Raw genomic sequence first — 21,529 nt, 5'->3', positions numbered from 1 at the left:
ACTTTTTAAAAAGTGTTTCATACAGCCAGAAGGTTGGATTCTTGAATGAAAATAGCTTTATGGCATGTATTTGCTCGGTTTTTCTTTTCAACACAATTAAACATTTAAATGAAGTGATTATTATTCAAGAGTGATAATTCCATGCTTGTTGCCAGAGGTTGAATGTGTCTTTTTGACAAACCTGTCATCAGTAGGTTGTAAGCCTCTTGCTTGCTGATCTTGCCATGAAACCAGCTGAAACGATTAGAAAAGATGGTGCATTATTATTATTATACTGCTTGTAACTTTATATAGTGCCATATTTACCAGAATAAAGGCTGTTTTTAAGGCTGAAATGATTTTGACTACGACACGTGTTTTTTAAAGCACACAAACTTTTTATAACTTCAGTTTTTTTCTTTAGTTTTTCTTTATGTTTTTTCTAATTTTTTTATAGTTTACAACTTTATTATTTACTATTATTTATTATACACTATTATTGTTATTATATATTATTATTACTATATTATTTATTTATTATTATTATATTATTGTTTTATTTCTATATTTTATTATCATTAATTTTATTATCCTTATTTTATTTAACTATTATTTAATTAGTTTTTTATAATTTTACAATTAGGATTTTATTGATTATTTTAGAATTTGTATCATTTTATTATTATTATTTATTTTACTATTATATATTTATTATTATTAGTTTTAACTTGACTTGACTTGGACTTTATTTATCCCCAAAGGGAAATTCACATGTCACAGCAGAGCTCTCCATGCTAAAAATAAATAAGTTACATATATATAAAAACAATAATACAATTACATTTCATACTGCACACCTTAGTTTCAGAAACGACGAGTAAACACTTGTCCATATCTAATATCCAATTCAGTTCAGCACAATTTATCTGGTATGACTTTGGTTATAGAATCTGATTACTGTTGGAAAAAAAGACTTCCTGTATCTTTCTCTGTAAAACCGGGGTTAAATTAATCTTGTACTAAAAGAGCTTGCACACGCTTGGACTGTATCAAAAAGGGGATGGCTATCATTAGTTTTTCTTATTTATCATGTTTTACCATAGGGGTGTCACTGTGGCTCAGTGGTTAGCACAATCGCCTCACAGCAAAAGGTTGCTGGTTCGAGTCCCGGCTGGGTCAGTTGGCATTTCTGTGTGAAGTTTGCATGTTCTCCCCATGCTGGTGTGGGTTTCCTCCGGGTGCTCCGGTTTCGCCCACAGTCCAAACACATGCGCTATAGGGGAAATGTATGATATTAATTGGCCGTGGTGTATGTGTGTGAATGAAAGTGTATGGGTGCATCCCAGTCATGGGATGCAGCTGGAAGGGCATCGGCTGTGTAAAACATATGCTGGATAAGTTGGCGGTTCATTCCACAGTGGTGACCCCAGGTTAATAAAGGGACTAAGCCAAAAAGAAAATGAATGAATGTTTTTCCATTTTAGATTTTTTTGTACATTATTTTATTATAATTATGTATTATTTTCTACCTTTTTTTATTAATCAAGTTTTATTATTATTTTCACTATTTTGATGTTTTATTTATGGCTACAGGCAGGGTTGTAGCAACCGGGGGGGACGGGGGATATATCCCCCTCACTTATAGAGACAGACCATTTAGAAACAGGTGATTAAGGGCCTACTCACACTATGCAATCCGAACCGTGCCCAGGCCCGTTTCCCGGATCGTTTGAAAAGTGTGAGTGCTCTGAATCGGGCTCAGGTACGGTTCACTTGGACGGCCCTGGCCCGGTTGGAAGAGGTGTTCCAGAGCCCGGTTCACTTGGGCTTTGGCGCGGTAGGCTTGTGTGTGAGTGCTAAACACGCCAAAGCCCCAAACTGAAAGCGAGACGTGTAAGGACTGTTTCATATACGTTTATTAATAATTCTAACTGTTCAATGAATGCAAACTGTCGTAGTTTATTGAAGACGCAAACCTTTCACTGCACGAAAGCTCCGCACCTTCAGCAAATGTCCTAATACCTGGAGCATGAGGACTTGTTTATTGTTTATGAGCGTCAAAATGGCTGATCTGTTCAGCGAAATATTTGACTGCGTGTCACTGCATATCAAATGACTTAAACTACGTTATAACTAATGGCCCGTTTCCACTGAGTGGTACGGTACGGTTTGGTTTGGTACGCTTTTATGGCCGTTTCCACTGTCAAAAAGCGTACCGAACCGAACCGTACCGTACCACTTTTTCGGCACCCTTTCGAAAGGGTACCAAACACGAGAAAGGGTACCAAAAGGCGGAGCCACACGCGCAGCTGAACGCTATTGGTTTACAGAGATACGTCATTCGCTTACGCAACAAGCCAGAATGAAAACAAAAAACCCGTCATGTTTGAAATACACAGCCGAGAGATTATAGCGGAATTATAAATACATATAATAACGAGCCATGGTCGATCTGGGCTCAAACAAACCTTGCCGTCGTCTGGATGAACAGCCACAAAGCCAAGAAGAAGAGCAGATTTACCCTGTGCCCCGTAGTTTTTTACGAGCCAGTCTGAGGCGCGAGCGGTTTCGCTTTCTTCTTCTTTCACTTCTTGAGCTGATGATAATAACCTGCGCTTGATTATTGACGTGCTTTTGAAACCCGATCCTGTCAGACACTGACAAACGCGAGAGTGAAGCGCGAAGAAACAAAGGAGAAGCCGGGAAAAAAGGAGCACATTAAATACGGGCGAAATGTCTACTTTATGTAGTTCTTCTGTAGTTGATAACATATCTGAGACTGTAAGGGGCTGTTTGTGTTTATATATGTTGCATTTATTTAGTTATTTAATATAATTACAGACGGTACAGTAGTTTGTTTCGCACTGTCATTGTTCTGCAGTTATCATCAACTCATGTTCATAGTTAAGTTAGTAATAAACATTTCTACACGAGTATTTATGTGTGTAAAGCAACTGTTTTGTGAGAAGAGCTTCTCATATGATATGTGAGCGACCCATACAGCTATATTGTAGACATTTCCTCGAGCGAGAATGACGTCGACTGAAACTTTCTGTCGTACACCACGCCCACCAAAAGGGGACCCTTGTTAGTGGAAACGCAAGCCTGATAAAGGTGACCCGTACCAAACCGAACCGTACCGTACCGTAACAGTCAGTGGAAACGAGCCATAAAGAAATCTCCACTGTGCTGAGCGAGAGCGCCTCTGACCAGCGCATCATCGATGACGTAAGCGTGCCCAGGCCCGAATGTAATGTGAGTGCGGGCCGTCGGGGGAGACGGGAGGGGGGACAAGCGTGCTTTGGCCCGATTCAAGGCAAGTGTACATAGTGTGAGTACACCCTAAGAATGTAAACTTTTGGATTTCATACAACTGTCTCCCTCACTTTTAAAATGTCTTCTATGTCCTTGGCTACAGCTAGTTTTACACTATTTTGAGTGATGCTAAATTGTGAGTTATACATCAATGCTAATTTTCTGTGTTTTGTTAACCAGTCCAACCCAGTTTTAGGAAAATATGGTAATACATAATTGCATTTCTACTTAACTAAGACTCAAAACGGTATAATCAAACTTACGCTTTCCCCTCATGTGGATCTTCTTCACGCCCCTGTTAAAGAGTTAAGAGACAACTTGATATAATACTACACATATTCACATTCCTCCAGCTACTGACATACAGTTGAAGACAAAACTATTAGCCATCCTGTGAAATTGAAAACTATTCATCAAATAATAAAGGGATTTTTTTCCAAACACAAGAGCAAACTGATTTCTTTTCTCTTTGTCATGATGACAGCACATAATATTTGACTAGATATTCTTCAAGATACTAGAAATCAGCTTAAAGTGACATTTAAAGGCTTAACTAGGTTAATTAGGTTACTAGGCAATTTATGATGTTGATTAGGCAAGTCATTAGTAGGGTCAGAGAGAATCTGTGGACGTTTTTTGGTATTTCTGAGGAGAATTTTGTGAAAAATCTTTAGATTTATGCGGAATGATCAATTAAACTTAAAATATGACAACAAAAATAATACATTTTTAACTTTTATTTAATGTTTACACTGCAAATCCAATTAGATTCACTTATGTTTTAACAAAACAAGACTCTAATATAACATATCTACTAAAACACAATAAATATTACTTTACAAACTGTATTGTAAACAAATGAAATGAACACTTTCATATTAGTCAATATTTTTACCATACCTGTCAACCCTCCCGTTTTTCCCGGGATTGTCTCGTATTTTACAGTTCTATCCCGTTAAGGTATTTTCCCGTATTTCTCCCGTATTTCCAGTCTATCTGTGAAAGCTGCCTAATAAACATTAAGGAGCCGAGCCTTCCTATATGCAACTCATACCGCCGAACCACCAGGGGGCGGCCCTTGCTCTTAAACTTGAGTCTGTTCTGTGCTTTCGCTTTGTTTAGGCATGTAAAGAAATAAATATAAAAACGGCAGGATTCCCTTCTTTTTTATTACAGGTGTCGTCGCCCCTTCATATGCAATCATCAAAACAGTCATATAGCAGTGCGTGACTGTCAGCTGACACACTCCATAGTGATAAATAGACGTTGGATTCTGCACACGTGGTTTGAAGCGGAGCAAAAGTCTGGGTTTTGGGTGCGTGTTTAAACAGACATATACACATAATTAATAATAATATTATCTAAAGATGTCGATCTTGGTGGGGGGGGTTTCCAAACACAACTAATTTCGAATGCTTTCATTATAATGTTAGATCTGTGCATTTTTAAAGTGACACCTCTGTTATTTAATGTAATAAAAAGAAAAAAATCTAAATAAATAAGATTCATTTGTTGCTCTTTAATCAAAATGTGTTAGTTATAGAGTGAAGATTAATGAGATCTGATAGCTTGATTCTATTCCATTACAATAGCTATTAATTTTAATAAGCTGAACTGTTTGCTAATGTATTTGCTGCTAATGTATACTATTTAATTGTATAATGTAATGTAATGCTAATGTATACAATATTTTATTTTGTAAATAATAATAATAAAACATATTACTGACGGTTTAACTGTTTATTTACAATGAAACAGCTCCAAATGAACATATGTAGTAATTTGGCTTTTTTAGGGGGGGGGGGGGGGGGATCCCTTATTATGGTGGGCATTTCCCTTATTTCCCCACATCCCAATGTTGACAGGTATGATTTTTACTGAATTAAATATAAAAATCTGAATAAATATAAATTTACCCACATTTATACAAGCAAATATATAGACTCAATGATGGGCTAAAAATGTGCGGAAATCTGCGGATTTCTGCGCACGCAGATTCTGTGTGGGCCTAGTCATTAGACAACAGTGGATTGTTATATATATAGCCTAATTCAATTTAATAAGACTGTCTCCATAAGAAAAAATTAATAGGAAATACAGTGAGAATTTTCCATGCTCTGTTAAACAGCATTTAGAGAATATTTGAAAAATAATTACAAATTTCACAGGAGGACTAATAAATTTGCCATCAATTTAATGTAAACAATGTTTCTACTCACCACCTCCTTCACCAGATCTTCCACTATGAGACCCTGTTCATCTGTCCGGACATTGGTCACCCACAGCCAGCCGTCCTCCAGTTCATTATGAACTATAAAAGTGTCGCCTTTGAAGAAACTGAGAGCACAAGATCTCCAGTTATTATCTTCATTATCTTACTGGCTTTAGAAGTTTGGGTCCGTATTTGCCTAGTATTACATGCTCACCAAGGCTGCTTTAATTTGATTATAAATATAGAAATTCAAAATGTGAGCCGAGACTGACAATTCTTAATGAACTTGACTGAAAAGGCTTTGTAATGATTATTATTATTATTATTATTATTATTATTATTATTATTATTATTATTATTATTATTTAATGCTGAGCAAAAGACTAAAATTGCATCCAAAATAAAAGTTGACAATATACGTGTGTTTACTGTGTAGATTTATTTTGTATATCTAAACACACACATACATGCATATATTTAAGAAAACGTTTCAATAGATATAACATACAGTATATATGTATATGATACAAATAATATATCAATTGAAATAAAACAATGTTTTGTATAGTTTTGTTTTCATGTATGTATATTACATATGCATAATAAATATATAAATATTCATAATGCTTATGTAATACACACATACACAGATATATCTTATGTCAAAACAAACGTTTATTTTGAATGCGATTATTATCAATAACTATTAAATAATGCACTAATAATTTGATATTTTATTCGACTTTGTCTAATAACATTTTATTTTTTATATTATCATATATTTTTATTTGATATATTATTATGTTATATTTTATAAAGTAATTTTTAAGACATTTTAAACTAACTCAATAACTTAAATCAGTGTTTCCCAACCCTGTTCCTGAAGGCACACCAACAGTACAAATTTTCAACCTCTCCCTAATCAAACACACCTGAATCATCTCATCATAGCATCAGAAGAGACTCCAAAACCTGAAATGAATGGATCAGATAAAGGAGACATCCAAAATATGTACTGTTGGTGTGCCTCCAGGAACAGGGTTGGGAAACACTGACTTAAATGACACATTTTACAGCATAGTAGCAGAATGTGGGATAGACAAAATATTCACACAATTAATTTCCAATAATTTTTTTGTGGGTGAAAATGCAGTGTATGCCTAAAAATAATATTACAAAACATTAGTAAAATGTGAAATAATTGTGTTCTATGTCAATATAATGTCAAATGCAATATATTCCAGAGACAGGGTATATACAGGTATCAGCAATTGAAATTTACGGAGACTTGGAAGGGACGTGGTGGTGGGGAAAAAAAACTGGGTGGGAGAAAAAAAAATCTGGGATCAGTTTATTGTATGGAGCGCGTCTGTCAGTCAGCGCTTATACATGCATTCACTGGTTCAGAGGTAGCATATGACAGGCAGCGATCGACGCACAACAGTAATGTAAAGAAAGTGAATGCAGACATTTTAATTTCAGCGTGCTTTCAATGTTAAAAATATATCAGAAATATGAAATATATCAGAGTGATAGGAAAACATTTTTGCGTTCCCTATCAAAGATGTTTTGCGTTCCCTCGCAAAGATGTTTTCCATTATCTTTGTGTTTCTCCACAAACACTTCCTGTTCACTTCATTCATCTAAACCCTCACGTTTTGCCGTAATTCTCCTGTATTTTACCATTCTATCCCACTATCATTAAGTATTATTCCATATTTCTGATATATTTTTAACATTGAAAGCACGCTAAAATTAAAATGTCTGCATTCACTTTCTTTACATTAATGTTGTGCGTCGATCGCTGCCTGTCATATGCTACCTCTGAACCAGTGAATGCATGTATAAGCGCTGACTGACAGACGCGCTCCGTACAATAAACTGAACCCAGATTTTTTTTCTTCCACCTATTTTTTCCCCACCACCATGTCCCTCCCGGGTCTCCGTCGAAATTCAATACCTTTTAAGACCTTTTTTAAGACTCTTTGCATATATTTTAAGACCTCATCCCCACTTCAGGTTTCATCTAGTAACATTGCCAACATTTTAACTTGCGGTATATTTACTAAATACTGATTGCAAGAAACGAATCCTAAACTAAAACTGTATTTATATGCTGAATAAAAATGTTAATCCAGCAGGTGGTGCCTTTATGACAACAGGAATACCAGTGTTTCCCTGATTACTGGACTAAACAAAGCAGCGTGATGTCAAATCTAGCAGGATTTTTTTTTATTTCATAAACTACACAGCATCCCAATATTCAAATATTAAATTCAGGTAAACTTTAACATACTGATACCGAATTTAATACTATATAAAAAAGCATTTAAGACTTTTTAAGGGCCTTAAATTTCTCTAAAATGATTGATCAATTTTTAATACTTTTTAAGACCCGGCGGTCACCCCAAGCTGAATTTACTCAGCATCTTCACTCCGGTCTTCAATGCTACTCTTTTAAGCGTAAACACCTGTCCAAGCTGAATAAATACATGACTTTACTTGTAATATATAATTAAATATAATATAATTCATTTCTATTTCTAATATATTGTAATCTACTCACCTGATCTCATCAGTTTCAGGCACTTTGGTGTACGGGAGAATGGCTCGCACCCTCCTGCGGTCTTCAACAGGCTTGCAGAACAAAATGATTATTAAAAACTGCAATTTGCATCGTTAATTTATTTGTTGTTGTAAAAAATGTATGCAAATAAATATAAGTTAGCATCATGCTTGTACCTCTGGAGGGGCAACTGGTGATATTAGCTTCTCTCCTTTCAGCAGGCAGGACACGTAACTGTAATAACCAATCAGATCCGACAGAGAGGAGAAACGACGGCCTCCGATATAATAATCTCCACACATTGCGATGATCCTGCAAACATTCATTATATATAGTTGAAGACAAAGTTTCCCAAGAAATTTTTCCCAAGTGGTGTTAAACAGAGCACAGACATTCTTCAAAGTATTTCCTATTATATTTTTCCTCATGAGAAAGTCTTAATTCCTTTAGTTTGGCTGGATTAAAAGTTACAAAATAAAATTGCTGTGCAATTAACCCTTCGCTAAGCCACACCCAAAAACCGCCACCCACCAATCGTGGCTTAGCAACCGTAGCTATGTGCAGGGGCTCTGTCAAGCTTTCGAGCGAGGGAAACAGGCCAAAGCTCTGTGGATAAGCAGTTTGGCTGTTTGCACCAGACGAAGCAACACAGAATTATTAAATACAGCCATTCAGAAACACAGAATAGTGCACTCACTGCACTTCGGCAAAATGGTAAGGTTTATAATCTAATGAATACATTTTAAAGCTCTTTAACAGTATTAAATGTAGATGCTGAATCACTGATATGTGTTCATTTGCATTATTTCAGTTGACTTTATTTTCAAGATCTGCTGCTGCTTTCAGTAGTATAGCAATAAATGTCAGGTGAAATGGCATTCACACTCACATTATGAGCATTTAACATTAAATAAAGCACATGAGGTAATCATTGTCAGTTTGTCCTGTTGTTCAGCTGCAAGAAATATTCCTTCTATCGCGTGTCGTTGCTTTTATTTAGAACACGACTTAAATCAGCCTTTAGGCTCGATAGTCAGGCTCGCTCCTGCTCGTCAATCCTGTTGGTGTCCTCAATCTGGCAACCTGCGCTTGTGTGTGTTCTGAATGAGGTGTGCAATGCCTAGTTCAACCACTGGGTGTTAAACTTACATACTGCACCTGTAAGTTGCATGCATAAATGCTCTGAACATAAGGACTTGAGAATGAAAGGGCATGTGAAAAGGAAACCATAAATCGGATTGTAGTATGCACGGCTCTTAAAGGAAGAGCTATATTAATGCTGCCGTTTTTATCTTTAGAAATATACACAAAACATTTTGGTCATATGGGATACTGATAATCACTTTAATTAATCACTATTACAATCCACTGTTGTCCAAATGCTTGCCTTCGAAAAAAAGTTAGGGTGGAAAGTTAAAACGATTCTTAAGGGGCCCACCGGACACCATCATCACAAGCCAACCCAACAAACCGACCACCCTCCCTCCATCCCTCTCACTTCAAACCCCACCACCGTACCCCATGACAGTATGTACTGTAATCATGGAAAAGATAATAAAAATAGTTTCTAAAGAATAGTTATTAAAACTATTATGCATAAAATGTGTCAAAAAATCTTCTCTCCATTAAACAGCACTTGGAAAGCATTTGAAAAACAAATCAAATTTGATAAGAGAGCTAATATTTCGTCTTCAACGGTAGACACCAAAATCTTTAGTGATGGTCCATTGCAAACATGTGGAGAGAAAGAAACACACACCTGAAATGACTGACTGTGTTGGTCATGCTTAGGAAAGACAGCACGAATGATCCGGGTCTCCGGTCGCTCTCTCTGATGAGGTAGCTGCCGGCCGCTCGAACCTGAAGCAAACGCTCCTCTGCGATCATCCGGTCCAGCTTCCCATGATACCACCTGTCAAGATACAAACTCCATTATGTTCAATTCAATTCATCTTTATTTCTATGGCGCTTTTACAATGTAAAAATGGTAAGGTTTATAATCTAATGAATACATATTAAACCTCTTTAACATTATTAAATGTAGATGCTGAATCACTGATATGTGTTCATTTGCATTATTTCAGTTTATTTTATTTTCAAGATCTGCTGCTGCTTTTAGTAGTATAGCAATAAATGTCAAGTGAAATGGCATTCACACTCACATAATGAGCATTTAGTAATTAAATAAAGCACATGAGGTAATCTTTGTCAGTTTGTCCTGTTGTTGAGCTGCAAGAAATATTCCTTCTATCACGTGCCGTTGCTTTTATTTAGAACACGACTTAAATCAGCCTTTAGGCTCGATAGTCAGGCTCGCTCCTGCTCGTCAATCCTGTTGGTGTCCTCAATCTGGCAACCTGCACTTGCGTGTGTTCTAAATGAGGTGTGCAATGCCTAGTTCAACCACTGGGTGTTAAACTTACATACTGGGCATGTGAAAATGAAACCATAAATCGGATTGTAGTATGCTCTGTAGTATGCTCTACTACATTGTGTAGATTGTGTCAGAGCAGCTTGACACAGAAGTTCTAGTAAATTGAAACCGTGTCAGTCCAGTTTTCAGTGTTGAAGTTCAGTTTAGTTCAGTTCAGTCATTCATTTTCATCTGCTTTTCCGGGGCCGGGTCGTGGGGGCAGCAGTCTTAGGACTAAACCCTAGACTTCCCTCTTCCCAGACACTTCGCTCAGCTCCCCCGGAGTGCCTGAGTGATCCTAAGAGCTATGTTGACAGGGGCTAATGCCCCTGGCAGGGTCTCCAGGTCAGACTAAAGCAGGTCGCACACCAGAAGCGCCACTCGGCGACGCACCGCGCCACTCATTTCAGAATTCTAAAAATAGGTTTCTATCAGGGTACACACACCGGCACCACAAGTCGGCGACTCAGGACACTGTTCATATTCCTGCCGTGCCACAGAGCGCCATCTGATTAGTTTCATGTTAAATATCATGCGAATGTGCGCGTCTGGTGTGTGATACTTTTAACTGTCATGTGCGCGCCGTGTCGCGGTGCCAATCAGCGCTTCTAGTGTGCGACCTGCTTAAGTGCGGTTCAAAAACCCCTTATGAGCACAACAACAATAAGGACCGTGACGTCACCCGGTAAGGCGCAGCAGGGGCCCAAACCTGGAGCCAGGCTTGGGGTTGGGGCTCGTATGCGAGCACTTGGTGGCTGGGTTTTATCCCACGGAATCTGGCCGGGCTCAGCCGAAGTAGCGACGTGGGACCATCCTCCTGCAGGGGGAGCCGTAAGAGGACAGTGCACTGTGGAACGTGTGGTGGTCGAAGGTTAGGACCACGACAACCCAATCGGCATAGAAACTAGTTCAGTTCATTGTGGTTTAATTTTCACTGCTGAAAGTCCAAACACTGAAGAGCAAATTTATCGATGCGCAGCTCTACAAGCCCCAAATGTTTTATGTATGATCTTGTCAGGATTATGTATGATCTTGTGCTACTTTAACACTAATGCAGTATAAAGTTGCACTGTTATGTTATTTTAAATGTTCCTGTTACGGTTGCCGTATATTGTTAGGATTTTTGTCTCCTGTTCTCTCTCTCTCTCTCCCTCTCTCTTTCTCTCTCTCTCTCCCTCTCAGCCCGTCATATCCTTTAGGTCCGCCTACACGACAGCCGATTGGTTGGGAGACCCATCACTTATCATTGGGTGACGTGGCGCGATGACATAAAAGGACGCCAGGGAGAGCGGATGGATAGCGCTTTTCCTTTGACCCTGTTTTTTGTGTGTTTTTGCCGACATGATTTTGTTATTCGTTGTTTTTGCTTAACTTTCGTTTGGATAAAATTATTTGTTATTATTTCTGCCCATTTTTGAACTACTTTGTTATTTTTGTGCATCTTTATTTCGATTGTTTGTTTGTTACTTTTGGGCCCAGCTCTTACTTGGCAAAAATTCAAGAGTTTGTATTAAGAGTTGACTTTGTCCTCAGAGTAAGGTGGATAGGAAGATGTCGTACGACTTCCATTCTGCAAACACGTACTCAATTCATTGTTTAAAACATCAGGTAAGAAGTGAACGCCATTTGTGTATTTATATTTTTGTATTCTTAGTTTAGTATAAGTAAGTTTATGGCGCTTGGCGCTGAAGATTTTTCTGTTCTATTTCTTTTCATGATTCTAGGTAGGTAAGGTGTTTGTTTATGAGGTAGAATTGTTTTGTTATATTTATTTCTTTGATTTTGGCTTTTACTAGCGTCCCCTTACTCTTGAGTTTACCTAATTTTGTTTGATACTTTGTTTCATTTGCTACTTTATTATTGTAAATATTTCTTATTTTTGTAAATATATTTGGGCATTCTGGTTTCACTTTCTTTGTATATTAAATCACTTTTGTTGGCAGTTTGTTGCATGTCTTGTTGCTTGCAACCCAACACTTGTGAAAATACCACACCGTTTAAATGTTATTACTTTACCCTAGACTAACATCAAAGAGGTTGTAACAGTTCCTATTCAGTCTATTACACTTAGGGCTGCATATTTTTTGTTATACAAAAAATATACAGCCCTAAGTGTAATAGACTAAATAGGAACATTTAAAATAACATAACAGTGCAACTTTATAATGCTTTATAATGCATTTGTGTGTATATATATATATATATATATATATATATATATATATATATATATATATATATATATATATATATATATATATAGCATTATTAATACAACTTCACCTAATGACTTGAATATCGAATTAATTTAAAGAGTTTATCGTTTTAGATTAATTCTTTAGGGCAGTGCGTCTGCATAAAATCGTATACAACATACGTCTCAAACTCAACTCCTGGAGGGCCGCAGCTCTGCACAGTTTTGCGCCAACCCTAATCAAACACAGCTGATCTAGTAGTGTCTAATAGACACCTTGATTAGTTGGATCAGCTGTGTTTGATTAGGGTTGGTGCAAAACTGCAGAGCTGCGGCCCTCCAGGAGTTGAGTTTGAGACCTATGATCTACAAACATACATAAATACAATAACGAAAAGGATACACTTGAAATAAACAGTGTTTGATCATCTTCAGAGTCTAACAGTATTCAGGAACAGCAATTGAATAGCAAAAATAAAAACTATTTAGTTAAATTCATCGCTAATAAAGTTACAAATGATCCAATTTCTTATCCATTAATTATTTTAAACTTCTCATACAGTTACTGGCCTCAAAAACACATGCAAATGTTAAATAATAATCCAGACTCAACATTGTGTAACCTGTGATGTGACTATTGTGAATGATCACATTGTGATATCAATGCTGAAACCATATATTGTGCAGCCCTAACTTACAGACATCAACTTATATATAAATATATATATATATTGTCCACCATATACACAAGTCATTAAGTTTTCTGATTTAGGTGTAGATGCCTTTTGTAAAGCTGCTTCAGAACAACAACTATTGTGAAAGTCGCTATACAAATGGACTTGAATTAAAATGAATTAAAGCAAAGCATCACTCACTGATTAGGAGGCGGTGCGGTGAGGGTTAGGACAATTTCCTCATCCTCTCCAATCTCCTGCACATCCAGAGTATCCCCTTCTTCAACAATGCTCAGTGGACGAAATGAAGATGATGCCAGGCACATTTCAGGACTCAGGGATGCGGACGGTACCCATCCCACAGCACCTTCATATTGAGGATCTGACATCCCTCTGCCAACTCCTGAAAAAGATCCCAAAATGACATGTCCAGCACTAACACCAGCTCCCTTTGAGGCAAGCATGACTGTTCCAGGTCTCGGATCCTTGCCAAAGATGGAATATGTTACTGTGGGAGGCTGCTTAGGTGGTAAAACTGTGGTGTGGATGGATAAAGCTGATCCTAGATCTGAGATCTGTATCCCTTGATCATGACAGGCTGGTAAGTGGCTGTCCCCGTCTCCTCTGGTTATTCGGGTCACCACTGAAAAGGGATCAGGCTCCTTGCCTCCACCCTGGGTTGCCATCATTGTCAACCTTGTGAAGCTGACAATAAAAGCTGGGAAAATTCAGGAGGGTTTCCCCCCCTGAAACTCACAAATACACCTTTACTGTCTTTTCTGAGACTTCAGCCTTTTATTCAATGTGATGTTTTGGTTTTTAACACAAGACAAAGATTTAGGTCTTCACATTGTTATCTTCTCCTCATCTGAAAATAGGAAAGAACACAGTTAATGAAATTCTGCAGTATGGTTGAGAATAATCTGTTTTTATTTTATATTGACATACATAAGAAGCAGAAACATGAAAATAATACATTAAACACAATGTCACAGATAAGTAGACTCAAAAATAAAGATTTTAGTAACAAATTCAGGTAAATATCGTGAAAAATGACAACGAACAGTCCCGAAAACAGGAAAATTGGGCTTAGCATCTTGAAATGTACATTTGTTTATAAAGATGTTCACGCTTCACAATGATGCTAGCGGACTTTTTTCCCACGCGGTATTACATCACACTCTTATTAATTAGGGATAAACATCAAGTATACTATGAGGAACTGTTAAATCGCATTTCAGCAAGGATAATACTGAAACGCCGAATTAAATCAAATCTGCACACAAATGACGGCTATGTGCGTTAGCTGGTTAGCTTGGCTTGGTTTTGGTCTAGTTTGACACCACAACAGTCCAGCGTTTGAGGGTTAGTTCAGCGCTTAGGTGTGTTTGCAGTGATGCGGGAGTGTTAAAAAGTAGGAAAAGTACGTTAAGATGATGTTAATGAGGTTTATTGTTACTTTTGGTTCACTCACTTTAGATAGTTTCATGTTGAGAGTTGTGTTGTGAAGTCTCGCGCAGGCTCGCGCACCTCAAACACTCCCACCACGCGTGAACGCGCCCGCAGAATTCCTGTCCCAAAATCCCTAAACACTATCAAGATAACATGGCGAGTTTAAGTGATTTCCCTTTACTGTAGTGTGCTTTTAAAAACCAGTTTATTCAGATCAACATATATTTAAAACTCTGAGGTAACAATGTTTCTATAGACCGTTTTCTAGAAATAAATATTCAATAAATTCCTGATTATTTTTGATCAATTTCTCAGTAAATATAGCCAGTAATTGGTGTACATTTAAACATAACATTTTTATTAAACAGTTATATTCATTAAAATGAGTGTTTGGTCACCTAACTTTTTTTTAGGAATAGAATAAATTATATTAAAATGAGTTATTGCAACAACAACAAAATTTCAAGTAAATTTGATGTTTTTATGTTTCTCTTGATTTTTCCTGTTTATTAAAATTTCATTTAATATTTTCCCTAACACATTCATTAGGGTGTACTCTTTTTCTGAACAGATCTTACGTCTGTTTGTTTGTTGGATTAGGTTGTTTTTGCTTTGGTACTGACTAATCTAATGTATAGCCCAGGCATGGGCAAACTCGATCCTCGAGGGCCGGTGTCCCTGCAGAGTTTTGCTCCAACACTAATCAAACACACCTGAACACCCTAATTAGTGTCTTCAAGTTCACTAGAAAGCTACAAGCAGGTGTGTTTGATTAGGGTTGGTGCAAAGCAGGGACACCGGCCCTCCAGGATCGAGTTTTCCCATCGCTGGTATAGCCTATATGCACAAATATGTTATCCACTATCATACTTTAAATATTCCACCCAGTTAATAGTACACAATCACTGTGCTTGTTTTTAGTTTTCCCTTGGTTTTATATGTTATTGTCTGCATCTGTTAATATTGTATTGTGTCCCTGCTGCTTCGTGTCTGCTCTTAGCCAGGTCATCTTTGTAAATGAGGACTGGCTCTCAATTGACTTATGAAGAAGATTTTTATTTACTAAACCTATATGAAGACACATTTAATCAGGTGAGCTCGAGGGCCCTACGAATCTGCCATTATATATCTTTGAAAACAGGTGATAGGTTAAGGCAAAGGGGTCATAAAAGAGCATGAGAGAGGACTTGGGGATGCATTGAGAACCATCTGTGTCAGAAAGGCATGACATGTATACAACATATGTTGAAACTCATGTATATTTGAAAAGACACATACTGTATGGGAGAGAAGAGTCCAGTTTAGATGTTTGAAACATGGATACTAGTCATGATTACCAAAGTGAACTGTATGTGGGAAAAGAGTGATGATTATATTATAAGGGCCAACAAGAAGAGGGGTCTTTAAATAGGGGTCGTAAAGGAGTAGGAGCTGGGAGAGGCCTGTTGAACCAACAGCTGTGAAAACACACAGGTGGGAGGAAGCAAGGATAAAGGGTATAGCAAACTTGAGTGACACTGGATTATCCTGGAGTGAGACCAGAGATGGGTCTGCTTATGGACGTCTCTGCTTTTTTTGGGAAATATTCCAATAAAGTATATTCTTCAGATATTCATAACCCCAGTCTGAGCTTGATTCATTAAGAGAAAAGCCAGAAAACACAACACTTACCTGGTTAAATAAAGGTTATTATACTATTGTAAAGCATCCTGTGGAAAATATTAATTTAAAACAGAATCAGAGATCTCAGAGGGGTCCGGAGTGTTCTTATTTAGCCTTTGCTGAGCACTGTGTGTGATTATTAATGATATTTATCCATGAATTATCAGAATAGATTCCTGTTGACAAAAACTGTATACATGCTGGCAATTGACATGGTTTAATGCTATAAAACAACATCAAAACATATACCTTACCAGCATATGCTGCTATTTTTTATAAATAATAAATTCATTTGAAAAAGTATCCTCAAGTGATCTTACCTTTTTGTACCTACAGATGGCGACAAACCAGAGACATCAACCAAGAAAACTGTACATTTGATTTGAAGTATCAAAATAGCCGACAAACCCAATGTTGGGTCATTTTTCATTCATTCATTCTTTTTCCTTCGACTTTTATTCATCAGGAGTCACCACAGTGGAATGAACCGCCAACTTATGCATGTTTTACACAGCGAATGCCCTTCCAGCAGCAACCCAGTATGGAAAAACCCCCATACACACTCACATTCACACATATTGATACACTTTAGTTCATACAATTGACCTATAGAGCATGTGTTTGGACTGACCCAGCCGGGACTCGAACCAGTGACCTTCTTGCTGTAAGGCGACAGTGCTATCATGTCGCTCTCCATTTTATGTTTTAAATTAAATTTAAATTACATTTTTAAATTCAACAGTTCACGTTAAAACTGCTGGGTTGTTTTAAAAGAACATTGGGTCAAAATAGCTATTGACTAAGCCATAGTTGGGTCTTATTTTTTTTAATTAAATTACCCAATGGTTCATTCAAGAAAATAAAACAGTTGGGTTTTATTAGGTTGGGTTTTTCTATATTTGAACAAAAGTTCACTGTAAAAATATATATTTTTTTAGTTTAGCTTAATATTTTTTAGTTGAATCGAAGAAACTTTTCATCTCATCTTACATCAGTCAAACTGACAAAATTTTTTAAGTTAAATTATTTTAATTGAAATCTTAAAAACTGGTTAATATTAAAGAATTATAAAATTACTTTTTGTCATATAGAGTGAATTGTTGTGTTTAAAATACATATTTTCAGTTATTCATTTTCCTTCGACTTAGTCCCTTTATTCATCAGGAGTCACCACAGTGGAATGAACCGCCAACTTATGCATGTTTTACACAGCGGATGCCCTTCCAGCTGCAACTCAGTATGGAAAACCCCCATACACACTCACATTCACACATAGTGATACACTTTAGTTCATACAATTGACCTATAGAGCATGTGTTTGGACTGTGGGGGAAACCGGAGCATCAAGAAATACCAACTGACCCAGCCGGGACTAAAACCAGTGACCTTCTTGCTGTAAGTCGACAGTGCTATCATGTCGCTCTCCATTTTATGTTTTAAATTAAATTTAAATTACATTTTTAAACCCAACAGTTCACATTAAAACTGCTGGGTTGTTTTAAATGAACATTGGGTCAAAATAGCTATTGACAAAGCCATAGTTGGGTCTTAATTTTTTTTATTAAATTACCCAATGGTTCATTCAAGAAAATAAAACAGTTGGGTTTTATTAGGTTGGGTTTGTCCATATTTGACCAAAAGTTCACTGTAAAAATATATATTTTTTTAGTTTAGCTTAATATTTTTTAGTTGAATCAAAGAAACTTTTCATCTCATCTTACATCAGTCAAACTTTTAAGTTAAAATATTTTAGTTTAACCAAACTGGTTAATATTAAAGAATTAATATTAAAGAATTATAAAATTACTTTTTGTCATATAGAGTGAATTGTTGTGTTTAAAATACATATTTTTATTTATTCATTTTCCTTTGGCTTAATCTCTTTATTCATCAGGGGTCGCCACAGAGGAATTCCAGCATATGTTTGACACAGCGGATGCCTTTCCAGTACTGGGAAACACTCATACACACCTAACGACCAATTTAGTTAATCAATTCCCCTATAGTGCATGTGTTTGGAATGTGGGGGAGGAAGGCAAAGGAAACCCATGCAAACTCCACACAGAAATGTTGCCCCAGCTGGGACTCGAACCAGCGACCTTCTTGCTGTGAGGCGACAGTGCTAACCACTAAGCCAATGTGTTGCCTTCCATTTTTTAAATTAAATTTAAATTAAACTTTTAAACTCAAAAGTTCACATAAAAACTACTGGGATCAAACGAACATTGGGTCAAAATAGCTACAGACAAATCTAAAGTTGGGTCTTTTTTTTTCAAATAAATTTAGACTAAATTACCCAATGATGCACTCAAGAAAAAAAAAAAAAAAAAGTTGGATGTTTTGGTCTATAACTGACCCAAAGGTCACTGTAAAAAATGCTGCTGCCTCAAAATATTTTAGTTGAATCAAATGAACTTTTATAGTCTTCTCAACTTCAGTCAAACTGACTAAACATATTAAGTTAAACTATTTTTTGTTGAAATCTGATAACCCAATTATATTAAAGTAACACACAATTACCTTTTGTCACATATAGAGTGAATTGTTGAGTTTAAATGTGTATATTTTTTCATTCATTCATTTTCCATTCAGCTTTGTCCATATATTCATCAGGGGTCGCCACAGCAGAATGAACCACCAACTATTCCAGCATATGTTTTACACAGCGAATGCCCTTCCAGCTGCAACCCATACACTCTCATTCACACACACATACACACACTCACTAACTACGGACAATTTAGTTAATCAATTCCCCTATAGCGCATGTGTTTAGACTGTGTGGGAAACCGGAGCACCCGGAGGAAAACCCACACCAACATGGGGAGAACATGCAAACTCTTTACAGAAACGCCAACTGACCCATCCGGGACGCAAACAAGCGATCTTCTTGCTGTGAGGTGACAGTCCTAACCACTGAGCCACCGTGTCACCCTCTTTTTTAAAAATTAAATTTAAATTAAACTTTTAAACCCAACAGTTCACATTAAAACTGTTGGGTTGTTTTAAACGAACATTGGGTCAAAATAGCTAGACAAAGCCAAAGTTACTGTTGGTCATTTTTTCAATTAAATTTAGGCTAAATTACCCAATGGTTCACACAAGAAAATTAAAAAAAAAGTTTTATTGGGTTGGGTTTGTTCATATTTGACCAAAAGTTTATTGTAAAAAGTTATTCCTGCTTAAAAATATTCGTAGTTAAATCAAAGAGACTTTTAAACTCAACTTACATCAGTCAAACTGACTAAACATTTATTCATTCATTCGTTTTCTTTCGGCTTATTCCCTTTATTCATCAGGGGACGCCACAGCAGAATGAACTGCCAACTATTCCAGCATATGTTTTCCGCAGTGAATGCCCTTCCAGCTGCAACCCAGTACTGGGAAACACCCATACACTCTCAGGTTTACACACTTATACATTACAACCAGTTTAGTTCATCAATTCCCCTATAGCGCATGTGTTTGGACTGTGGGGGAAACTGGAGCACCTGGAGGAAACCCACGCCAAGAGGCGGATTTAACTAATAAGCAAGGTAAGCGCCACAGGACATAATAGGGTATCTAGATGTATAAATTATACCTATAAACTATATATAACATCGGATTCTATAATTATTTGTATACTGAGAGTCAAACAAATTCTTACATAATTAAATGTTATTTAAAATACAAGCAAATGTATTGTCATTATAATAATGTAATGTTATATAATAATAATAATATTATGAATAAAAAATATCCACCACTCGCAATCACGGAGCAGTCCAGCAGTCAAATTTGTAACAAAATATATATTTATCTTCACAATGATGACGCTGTGGTGCAGTAGGTAGTGCTGTCGCCTCACAGCAGGAAGGTCGCTGGTTCGAGCCTAGGCTGGGCCAGTTGGCGTTTCTGTGTGGAGTTTGTATGTCCTCCCCTCGTTCGCATGGGTTTTGTCCGGGTGCTCTGATTTCCCCCACAGTCCAAAGACATGTGGTACAGGTGAACTGGGGAGGCTGAATTGTCCGTAGTGTATGTGTGTGAGTGAGTGTGGATGTTTCCCAGAGATGGGGTGAAACATGTGCTGGATAAGTTGGCGGGTCATTCCGCTGTGGCGCCCCGGATTAATAAAGGGACTAAGCCGAAATATATATAGTTATTATAGTTATATTTAGTTATTATTGGGTTATTATATATATATAGTTATTATTGGGTTATTATATATATATAGTTATTATTGGGTTATTATATATATATAGTTATTATTGGGTTATTATATATATATATATATATATATATATATATATATATATATATATATATATTATATATATATATATTATATATATATATATATATATATATATATATAGTTATTATTGGGTTATTATATATATAGTTTATATTGGGTTATTATATATATATATATATTATATATATATATATATATATATATATATATATATATATATATATAGTTATTATTGGGTTATTATATATATATAGTTATTATTGGGTTATTATATATATATAGTTATTATTGGGTTATTATATATATATATATATATATATATATATATATATATATATATATATATATATATATATATATATAGTTATTATTGAGGTATATATATATATATATATATATATATATATATATATATATATATATATATATATATATATATATATATATATATATATATATAGTTATTATTGAGGTATATATATATATATATATATATATATATATATATATGAACAGCAAAATAAATACAAATGAAATAAAAGTAGAAAGGGTGCATTTCAGGACTTGGGGTCCCATCGCTGGAGTTGCTTAGGGCCCCCAAATCACTAAATCCGCCCCTGCCCAACACAGGGAGAACATGCAAAATCCACAGAGAAATTCCAACTGACCAAAATTCGAACCAGCGACCTTCTTGCTGTGAGGCGACAATGCTAACCACTGAGCCACCATGTAGCCCTTCATGTTATTTTTAAAATTAAATTAATTTAAACGAAAATTGGGGGCGACGCAGTGGCGTAGTAGGTAGTGCTGTCGCCTCACAGCAAG

At 36.2% G+C, this 21,529-nt stretch overlaps 1 protein-coding gene across 1 annotated transcript in view; it reads right to left on the bottom strand.

Moving 5' to 3' along the window:
- Positions 1–14,896, bottom strand: part of rasa1b (RAS p21 protein activator (GTPase activating protein) 1b) — a 55,235-nt gene extending 40,339 nt beyond the window's left edge. The window contains exons 1-8 of the mRNA XM_056466816.1: positions 14,828–14,896; positions 13,555–14,221; positions 9,832–9,984; positions 8,249–8,384; positions 8,073–8,143; positions 5,514–5,631; positions 3,558–3,589; positions 182–234 (exon numbers count right to left, since the gene is read on the bottom strand). Coding sequence (XP_056322791.1) covers positions 182–234; positions 3,558–3,589; positions 5,514–5,631; positions 8,073–8,143; positions 8,249–8,384; positions 9,832–9,984; positions 13,555–14,042 — 1,051 coding nt within the window. The 5' untranslated portion in view covers positions 14,043–14,221; positions 14,828–14,896. The remainder of the gene's footprint in view (positions 1–181; positions 235–3,557; positions 3,590–5,513; positions 5,632–8,072; positions 8,144–8,248; positions 8,385–9,831; positions 9,985–13,554; positions 14,222–14,827) is intronic.
- Between the last annotated feature and the right edge of the window lie 6,633 nt (positions 14,897–21,529).

This window comes from Danio aesculapii, chromosome 10 (assembly GCF_903798145.1).
Source record: "Danio aesculapii chromosome 10, fDanAes4.1, whole genome shotgun sequence".
Taxonomy (NCBI): domain Eukaryota; kingdom Metazoa; phylum Chordata; class Actinopteri; order Cypriniformes; family Danionidae; genus Danio; species Danio aesculapii.
This window is presented reverse-complemented; position numbering and strand designations above follow the sequence as displayed.